This window comes from Rana temporaria, chromosome 3 (genome assembly GCF_905171775.1).
Source record: "Rana temporaria chromosome 3, aRanTem1.1, whole genome shotgun sequence".
NCBI classification, from domain to species: domain Eukaryota; kingdom Metazoa; phylum Chordata; class Amphibia; order Anura; family Ranidae; genus Rana; species Rana temporaria.
Window position 1 is genome coordinate 409,184,133 of NC_053491.1, and position 10,693 is coordinate 409,194,825.

Genomic DNA, 10,693 nt, shown 5'->3' on the forward strand with positions numbered 1-10,693 from the left:
TTCTACAACGTCACCTTAGTAGCAGAGTTTGGTTGTTCTTCACCCAGTTTTAAGCCTCCTACACAGCAATTTCTGTTTAAACCTACATATGCAATTGATGATCATTACCCCCTGCTAGGTATAATTGGTTAATCATACACCTGACTTTAATCCTACAAAATCCCTGACTTTGTGCAAGTGTGCAAACTCTGCAAGTGTAAGAATTGATGCTGGTTTCAAGCCAAAGGGAAGTCACACCAAATATTATTTAAATTTCGATTTTTCTTCTGTTCGCTCACTTTGCAGTTTGTGAAATTGATAAAAATAAACAATTCAAATATATACAGTATCTCACAAAAGTGAGTACACCCCTCACATTTTTGTAAATATTTTATTATATATATTTTCATGTGACAACACTGAAGAAATTAAACTTTGCTACAATGTAAAGTAGTAAGTGTACAGCTTGTATAACAGTGTAAATTTGGTATCCCCTCAAAATAACTCAACACACAGCCATTAATGTCTGAACCACTGGCAACACAAGTGAGTACACCCCTAAGTGAAAATGTCCAAATCGGGCCCAATTAGCGATTTTCTCAAGTGTGAATGAGGAGCAGGTGTGTTAAATTTGGTGCTATCGCTCTCACTCTCTCATACTGGTCACTGGATGTTTATTATGTCACTTCCTGGCGAAGAACTCTCTGAGAATCTAAAAAAAAAAAAGAATTGTTGCTCTACATAAAGATGACCTAGGCTATAAGAAGATTGCCAAGACCCTGGGCTTAGAGAGCTGGGGGTGGAGACTTGAGACTTTGGGGGGATTGTCAGCAGGAGGCAGAGAAACAGCAGCACACTGATCTTCCCAGTGAAGAGCTGTGCAGTGGGGAGTGTCAGCACAAGTCTGACCACTGGAGGACACACATGCCATGCTCCCAAGTAGAATGCAAAGAATAAAATCGACCACACTGGTGCTTCTGTGCCTAGGGTGGACAGTTTGAAATAGGAAGGCAGTGGGACTGGCAAGATCACCAAAATCAAGCAATACAATGAGAACAAGATAGTCTTTAGTACATGTACATGATAACACAGACATATAATGTAAAAATTAAATGTTGGGGTAACATGCACTTTAAGGAAGCCAATGCATTTAAATGGGCTGCCAAAGTACCAAAAAACATACCTGCACTATTTCTTTTGTTTTTTTTTTTCAACAAAATGCACCACAAAGTGTATTTTACAAAAAATATTTAATACAGTGTATCTTTTCAGTATTGCTAATTTTTAGTAATGGAAATTTCACTTATCTCAGTGAAATTGGTGAAATTATGTTAACTTTGGTCTCCTACTCACCAATTAACAGCATATTTACTTTTGTAGTAAAAGTTCTTGTAACGGCAGTATATTCCCATGAAAAATAGAGGAAGCCCCACAGGCTATTATGAAATGTAGTGTAGTCGTCACATCCTCATACGCTCATCAATAAACAACAACAGGATTTCTATTCTGTGCGCAGGTCTTATACAAGGGGATGGATGTGAAAATCCTACATTGCTCAAGAATTTTTCAGCCACGCCCTTATGGGCTATTAAAGTAGCCGGAGGGAAGTGTTTAGACACATTCACCAAGGCAAAGCACCCGATAACATTCCTCTTATAGAGGAGGAAAGTGACAGCTCTCAATTTGTAGATTTTCTATATCTCAAGGTATGATTTTTTTCCCCCACCCTATATTTTTGAAATGTTACTTTATCTATTTGACCTGGAACAAGACATTGATGTAACAGCAAATTGTAAATGCATTTTGTTCACATTGTCTCTCCACAGAAAGTACAATGGCAGTAGTTCCCGAAACAAATTACCTCCCAATGGACAGCTACAGGTACGGTCACTAAATTATTTGATGATTACAAATTATTTATGCTGAGATGAATGTTAGGGTCAGCAATATAAATTCATAGAATATTTTATATTTATATTATCTCTCTCTCTATATATGTATTATTTATATACATTTATTTTATATTCAATACATTTATTTACATTATTGATAGCTAGATATTTTGAAAATCACTAGCTCCTGTTGGAAGCAATTTGGTAGTATTTTAACATTACTATGTAACTTTGCCTATGTTCACTTACAGTGCAATAAAAAAATATATATTTTTTCTTTTTTGTGTTTAGTGAAGAAGAATTTTATTCAGAATTCTCCTCTGAAATGAAGGTACATGATTGTGTGATTAAAATAATGTTATTTTACAATGACTGCATGTGCTTGTTTTCTATAATATCCCTAAAACTGGAATAGAATGCAAACATTTAAATATATATATATATATATATATATATATATATATATATATATATATATATATATACAAAGTTTAGAGATTTTCTACCTGTTCAAAGATTGGTATTTTTGTTTATCCATTCTTGGATTGCACACAGCTCTTTCTAATGAGAAAGGTGGCATCCCGACTTTTTAAACCAAGTATGGCAGCTTCCTGTGCCACCTTATTGAACAATGAGAGAGCATTATCACACTGATGATTAATTGTCACAGTTGACATGTATGCATTGCAGCTGTGTAGTTAACTGTTTGCTTGATGTTCTATTATAAACATAAGGCAAGAATCATTAAAAAAAATGACTTTCTTTGAGATGATAATATATTCCAAATAATTTTCAGAATAATTTATTAATATAAACAGACAATATTTAGCATTTATATAAAAAAAAAATTAACCTCAAATTTTAATTATTTTACAGGTCGATATTAACCACTTTGGATGGAAAGGTTGCATTTCTTCTCAGTCAAGCTGCAGATCTAGTATAACTCGGGAGATTAGAAAGTCAAGAAAGCCTATGCCTTCCTTAAAGAAAGCAATCAACTTAGTAGTAATTATTGGAAGGCTGTCGGGAAAGAAAACGTTTGAGTGCCTGTTTGATGACCAGGATCTGCTGAATTACATCTTAGTGGAGGGTAAGTTACTTAACACCTTAAATTAAAAGACTAATTATAATAAATTAAAAACTAACCTAAGAATAGCCAGATATACTAACATATTTTACTACCAATATGACTAGAAAAATCAATACAATATGAGATAAATTTTGTGGTAACAGTATCTTCTTTATTCTACCTAAATTTATTAAAGGGAAAATTATTTAAGGGGAACAATACATATTTTCATAGTGTTAATGATTACAAAAAAAATGTTTCTGTGTATTGTTTATAAATACATTTGCACATGGAGACAGACATATTTTCTCATTACATATACAGGCTCTGCTTCCTGCTTAGCAGTGGTACACAGTGACTGTGCTTTGCTGCTTCTCTCTTTCAATGCAATTCTATATGTATGGTATGACCTGATTGATAGATAGACTTTGAGGTTGATTTACTATGGTAGTCAAAAATCTTCACTCAATAAATGGTAGCTGTATTTTTATTTATTTTTTTAATACCCAATCATGTGCATATAAAATAAACTCTCTGTCACAAACTACGGTGAACGGGAGTGAACCACAACTGCGGCTAGCAGGGATTTCAATGCACCTCTCTTTGTGAGATTTTAGTATTGGACCCCAGGCGTCACTCCAATCAGAACACAGGATTATGGGGGTTCTCTACATCATCTCTCTCTTACATAAAGGAATGCGTTGAGCTACTAAGTGTGGACACATTACAACATGTGTCCAACGCCTAGCGTTAAAAGATTACAAGGCACGAGAAGATTCCAGTGCACTACTGTATGTAAGTGATTATCAGTATCGGTCCCCAGGCGTCACTCCAATCAAGGAACAGGAGTTTGGGGGTTCTCTACATCATATCACTTTAACACAAAGAAATGCATTAGGCCACTAAGGGAGCAGGTATGAAATACCTTCAACCCTTAGCATAGAAAAGTTAAAGCGAACATGTTCAGTAACTTCGGGCATGGGCCCATAAACAAGTAACAACTTATGTCAGGCACGTAGTAATTAAGCAAGGTGTAGGCAACTGATAGTTGCATAAGAGAGGCAAATATAGCTCAGGTAATTTGAGAGTGTATGTCCCTTTAAGATACTCCACAGCAAGCAGCCGAGAACACAACAGACTATCTCAAGCAGTATGTTAGTACTTAGTAAGCCAGAGTTCAATACAGCAATTGATTAGAAGAAATATATGTAGCAGGTCTTTCAGAGGCACTACAAGTGAAATAATTGCTACTTATCCGTTTGCAGGGCTTGAGTTTAGCAGCAAGGCATTCCGTAGTGTAGGGTGTCAGCAAGGAAGATCTCTTAGGGTGTCTCCAACAATGGCAGCATGGATCCAGTTAGGTGATTAGCATAAATGTAGCAGGGATCCAGCATGGCATGCTCATCAGCTTTAGGGACAGATGGTACCTGTAGCTTGGTAGCCAAGCCGGCTACGGCCGACTATAATATAACCCCATTTCTAAAACCTGAATGCCTTTATAGGCAGGAGACAGGTGCAGTGCATAAGCACTGATTCCAAGGCAGCGGTGATGCGTGGCGCACTTCCGCGTTCCAAGCTGGAATGCACACGGCGCCGGGAGATGACGTCATCGCGCGGTCCCCTTATGCATTCCAGCGTGGAACGCATTACGGCGATAAGAGCGCCTGTTACACTCTCTTTCCTTTTCACATGATCAATAAATTGAAGTGAAATGAGGATAAGAGTATTTTAACTGATATCAGCCTGATTATGTAAGACCAAAATGTATTTGTCTCAGCAGTCCTCAGGTAGGGATGCTCATCGCATTCCCAAATACGCAGAAGAACACTAGAACGAGAATTAACAAACCTATGGTTACATAAGTTACAACAATCAAAATATAGCACAACAAACATATAAAACATGAAAAGTACACAAAATGTGTGCTACATGAAACCCATTGACGATACCCTTATATCCTTTTGTATTATCTAAAGTATGCTGTTTTTATATGTGTATTCACATAATATGCAGCAAAAACAGTCTACATAAATAGAGTAGTGTTTAGAGCAGCCTTTCTCCGCCAGGGTTTCGTGGATTCTTCCAGAGTTTGCTAGAGGTTCCTTGAGCAATGAGCAGTTTTTTTCTCTCAGATAAGTGACCAATGACACCAATGATCTTTTTAGCTATCTGTATAGTGACAATTTTTTCCACTGATTACCAATGAAAGGACCATTCTTCCCACAAACCACCAATGTAAGAACCATTCGAACCATTCTTCTCACTGACCACCAGTCTAATGTATTGTGAACTGTAGATATAGAAATTATTGTCAAGGGTTCCCTAAGACCAAAGGGTTCCTCCATGTTAAAAGGTTAAAAAAGACTGGTTTAGAGTATTTCAAGAAAAACTACAATTAAATAATATGTCAAATATTGTAATACACAATTTTATTTTTTATGCTTGCTAATAGTTCCTAAAGTGATTGTAAACAATCACCTTGTAAAACAACCCATTCCGTTTAAAATAGAAATGAAAGGCAAAAAATGTTGTATAGATATATAAAAAAAAAGTTTTTCTTTTTTTTATAAATGATCACATTCTCTCTGTTCTCAGCTGCATAAGAGCTTGGGGGAGGAGAAGCAGCAGCACCCTGAGCTTCCCAGTGAATGACTGTGCAGCGGGGGTGTCCGGACAAGTCTGATTATTAGAGGAGAACAGGCTGAGTTCCCAGCATAGCTAGAGAACTGACCACAGTGTGCTCTCCTTAGTGTGGTCAGTTTTTAATAGGAAAGCAGAGGGACTGGCAGAAACACCAGGGATTTCACACAAAGGAAGCAATACAAAGAAAACAGGATACTTTCTCATACAAGTACATGATACAGCAGGCACATATCAAGAATTTGCTGTGGTAATAAATGCTTTAACTCATGAAATACAGGCGTTATAGGTTAACATGCAAGAAACTGATTAAACAAAACACATTTCTAACATGCTCCTCTTTTTTCTGTTTTTAGAAGACATTTCCATCAGTAACGTAGATGAGACATGTGCAGTCGCACCGAAATTCCGCTACAGTAACACAACGGTACATTTCATTCGGGACAGCAGGCAGAAGTGTCTCACGCTGCAGGAACACCAGGGAAATGCCCACCTTGTGGCTCTGTTTTTACAAGGGAACAACCGTACCAGTGAAGGTATGCCCTCATTTACAGTGCAGTGTTATACAGTATACAAAATAATCCGTTATGCTGGAGGTTGGAGATCTTTTATTGTCTGGTATAAGCTAACATAAGCTACTTGTTTGAAAAAAAAAATGTAAATATAAAAGGAACTAAAACTTGATATTTGGAGAAGAAGAGTAAAGCAGAGTGATTGTTCAGCTCTACTAAGTAGGAAGCATGGCCTTCATATGTAATAAGCAAATATGAGTCCCGCCATGTACATAAACATAACAAATTGCACACAGACATGATTTCTTTTAACATAAAAAAAAGAAAATGCTAATGCCACATGGGAGACTAGGCAATATCCATACGCCACTTCCCACAAACCTCAGCCTTGTTGGGGCTTCTAAATGCATTCATAATGAACAAAAGTTCTGAGGAGCATTGCAATAATCGGGGGGTTTTATTATTATTAAAGGCAAAAATTGCCTTTGATCTTAGATTTATTGCAGGCTGCTCTTTTGACCTTAAAACATAAATACGTATTATAATCAATTTCTTTAAGATCGATTTTATTTATTTCATTATGGTAAAGCACAACAGATCAAATTTTGTGGTTTATGCATCTCTGCGTGATTTCTGCATTCTTGTGAAAGAACAAAACAAGAATTTATTTTTAATTGATTTTTTTTTTTTTTTTTTAGCAAAGATAAACATGGGTGCCTACATCTCTTCACCTTTCAATGGACAGACAAGGCCGGTTACATTGAGTATTGTAGGTCGCAACCTCTATTTATCTTGCAGAGTTGAAGAAGGAGACCAAGATACTCCAGTGTTATCACTAATGGTAAGCATTGGTCGCTGACTTTTACAATACTGAAATTACAATCATGAAATCCTAAAATTATATTTCATCCACCTAACCTAGGCCTTGACCAGGGGAGGGGGAATCTATTACTAATTGTGTTTCTGATTTAGCTTTTTTTTTTATTCCTGAATCTCCTCTAAATTCTTCTCTTTGGTATTTCTTTAATAGGAGGTTGAAAACATCCAGGAAAAGAAGAATGATAACTTGCACCCCTTCCTGTTTTACAAAAGAATAAATGGCAATTCCAGCAATACCTTTGAATCAGTTGCTTTCCCTGGCTGGTATATTTGTACTTCCCAGGCTGAAAATCAGTTTGTGCAAATTAAGCCACAAAGTGATAATAAGCACATAAAGGATTTCCTGCTTCATTCACCCCAATAACCTCAGAACCAACCCATGCATGTATGTACCATGTACAGTGCAAAAACCTTGTGTCTTTTCTGTTATATATTTGAATATGCTTCTCAGTTGACCCAAACTGTTGTTCAGATGTGACAGAATAAGTTTAATGTACTAAACTTTTATAAAGTTCATAGTCTCGGTTCGAGACAAAAAAGCAACTCCATCAAGAGTTATTTAACTATATTGTATTTATATTTATATTATTTTGTAATATCTCTTGTGATTCATATTGCACTGCACGTTATAATATGTATTTTATATTTAATTATTTATCTAATATTTTATTTATTTTTAACAATTCAACACAATATTAAACATACATTTTGTCCCTGATTCTAAGGCAAATACGAACTGAAATGTTTTAAAATAACTACACAGAATACACAAAGAGGACAAAAATGCTATAATATTTATTTTTTTATTTCTGAACTGTATATTTGTAATTTTTATGAAAGTTTTTTTTTTTTTTGTATGATAGACTTTGATGTAAATAAATGTTATGTAAACAAGATTCTTTTGTAATGATAATCTTTTGCATTCTGCAGTTTTTACCATGATGTGACATGTACAACCTTAGTACTGTAGTAATTTGACCACTTCTGGAAGTGACAATCCTATTTGTGCTGCCCTGCTCCTGCTTCTATGTAGGCAGACACCATGAGCCTGCGCATGTACTTGTTAGTAAACTTTAGCATTAGAACTTGAGAAAGAGGGCCACTTTGACACAGTGGACATGGCTAAAACTGCGACAAAGTGGCATAAATAAACATGGTTAAATATAACTATGCCTACTTACAGCGCACTCTGTCATGCCACAGTTCTTGCAACCATAAAATAAAAATTAACTTTAAAAAAATAAAACAGAATATAGACAGACACACAGTGGGACACAGTGGGACACTGATGAAATTGCAGAATTTCTGGAATTTTGCTAAAATCCTAGGACACTCCCACATAATCTGGGACTGTTGGGAGGTATAAAAGAGGATACAGGTGTCAGGCATGAGAAAAAGGGTACTGATATCGGGGATGAAAAAGTGGGTACAGGTGTGGAGGAAGTAGAAGAGGAGATAGGTGTTGAGGAAGGACCAAAGGCTGATGTGGTGTTAGAATCAGAGTGGACAGGTGTGGAGGAGAAGATGGTATAGGTGAGAGGTAAGAAAAAGAGCAGTGTATAGCACAGTGCAGAGGGTTAATTTTTGAATTTCAATGTTAAGTGGTCACACCTTTTTAGCACCTGATGGGTTATACATATGTGCAAGCAATTTGAGCTTGTATAGTGAAAGTCAGTGACCAGACCTGAATCTGTAACTTTCCATCAACTGTGTCTCTGTGCCCCATATCGGTGCTATATCCACTGAAGTATTTTATAGGCAAGAAAGTATTTTGCATTTTGCAGAGTAGAGTAGGGACTGGCAAGAGAGGCCTCACTTTAACACCGTTTTTTAACTCAAACTTGTGTTGCAATGTATGTGAACCAAAAGTCCCTGTTTTTATGTAAGATTTGATAGAAAACATTTAAGAGCTGCAGGCGAGAGAAGGAAAAATGTGGAAGGGGGAAGAAGAAGGTACAGTTGTGGAGGAACTAGATAGTACAGGTGTGGAGGACAAAGAGGGTACAGGTATGGAGAAGAAAGAAGAGGGTATAGGTAAGAGAGAAGAAAAGGGTACAGATGGAAGGGAGTAAGAGGGTATAGTTATGGAGGAAGAAGGGACAGGTGTGGAGAAGGACGTTCGAGACCTTCAATGAAGGTATTTAAATGGTTAAAACAAGCTGCAGCCATGAGCTTTTTTTTATTATTATTCAGTGGGCTCAGATTTAAAACTGAAGTATAGGTATGGCTTTTTTGCATAGTTATAATGGTCCAGCTTAGAAGGGTGTGTTCCCATGCCTAGAGATGACATTTTGAAATAGGAAGGCAGTGGGACTGGCGGGATCACCAAGCATTTCCCAAAAATCAAGCAATACAATAAGAACAGGATAGTTTTTAGTACATGTACATGGTAAAACAGACATATATATTACAATGAAATATAGTGTAGCCGTCACATCCTGATTTGCTCATTAACTCACGACAATAGGATTTCTATGCTGTGCACAGCCTTTATACAGGGGGATGGATGTGAAAATCCTACATTGCTCAATAATTTATAGTCACACCTTAATGGGCTAATAAAGTAGCTGGAGGGACTGCGGAGCTGGTGCTTGATATGAGCAGCGAAGGAGTCTATAATCCTGACATGTTCCTGAGAGCAGAGCTCCCGATAATAACTTCAGTGGCTGCAGAGATGGTAAAATACAGGCATGCGGCTCCTAAACTGCCAGGAGATTGGTTGGTTCAGTTTGCCTGGGGATCCCAAGATGGTGCCAGTAACCATGCGGCTGAGGAGACACCCAGTTAACAGTGATGGGACAGTGATGAGGATGGGGGAGCTGTGCCACTTGGGGGTGAGTCTGCTGCCACAAAGAGGTTGTTTGAAGACCAGAAGGAAATCCCTGGACTGACTGTGCTACCGGGCTGAGAGATGTGAGAAGAAGGGGGAAGGGGACCCTGAACCCTCACTCAAACAGGTAATGTCTGCCATACACCTCTGCCAATCCACTCTGATGGATCATATAAAGAGGCTAAAAATTGAGTTTTCCTCCTTGAAGCAGGCTGTGCAAAAAGTAGGGAAGCGCACAGCGGCTGCCGAGTAGTGTATCAGTACCCTGGAAGATACTGTTAGGCCCCTGGAAACTAAGGCTCAGATTACTAGAAAGGCTCGTTTTAAACACTGCAAAAATAGTGGATATGGAGGACTGTATGCACTACATCCCATGGTTGCATGAATCCTTCACTTTCGTGATTGGGAAAACATCCTGAGAGCTGCAAGAAATTGTCCTGAGCTGGAATTCAATGGCTATCACATTTTATTCTACCGTGACTTCTCTGTTGCTACCCTAAAACAGCGGGCCAGCTTTCAACGTAAAGAAACGCCTGAGAGATATGCATTTGATTTACAGCATGCGGTACCCAGCCAAGTTGCAGGAGGTCAACAAGGGGAAAGCATACTTCTTTACCACACCAAGTGAAGCTTCTTGATAGCTGGATGCCTGTGGCAGTCCGTGGGGGACCGTCTCTCCTAGACCTCTCTAAGGATCGTGTTCCTTTATGATGTATGTGAGGGATATGTCTCCTGTCCTGCTTTAGAGGGTTATGGAATTAACCTATTTACCTTTTTGAACCATGAGCTTCTAATGCACTGCTCCTGGTTATTTAGTACTGTTTTGAGACTCTCAGAGGTCTGACTTGTTTTTCTTTACCTTCATTAGATAATATCCTAATGTTTGGGGGAT

At 37.7% G+C, this 10,693-nt stretch overlaps 1 protein-coding gene across 1 annotated transcript; it reads left to right on the top strand.

Moving 5' to 3' along the window:
• Positions 1-1,577: 1,577 nt before the first annotated feature.
• Positions 1,578-7,805, top strand: IL1B (interleukin 1 beta). The gene is made up of 7 exons (XM_040345988.1): positions 1,578-1,685; positions 1,806-1,860; positions 2,163-2,202; positions 2,748-2,961; positions 5,937-6,116; positions 6,791-6,933; positions 7,123-7,805. Exons 2-7 carry the CDS (start codon positions 1,814-1,816, stop codon positions 7,333-7,335), a joined length of 837 nt encoding a protein of 278 aa, XP_040201922.1. The 5' UTR covers positions 1,578-1,685; positions 1,806-1,813; the 3' UTR covers positions 7,336-7,805.
• The last annotated feature ends 2,888 nt before the right edge of the window (positions 7,806-10,693 follow it).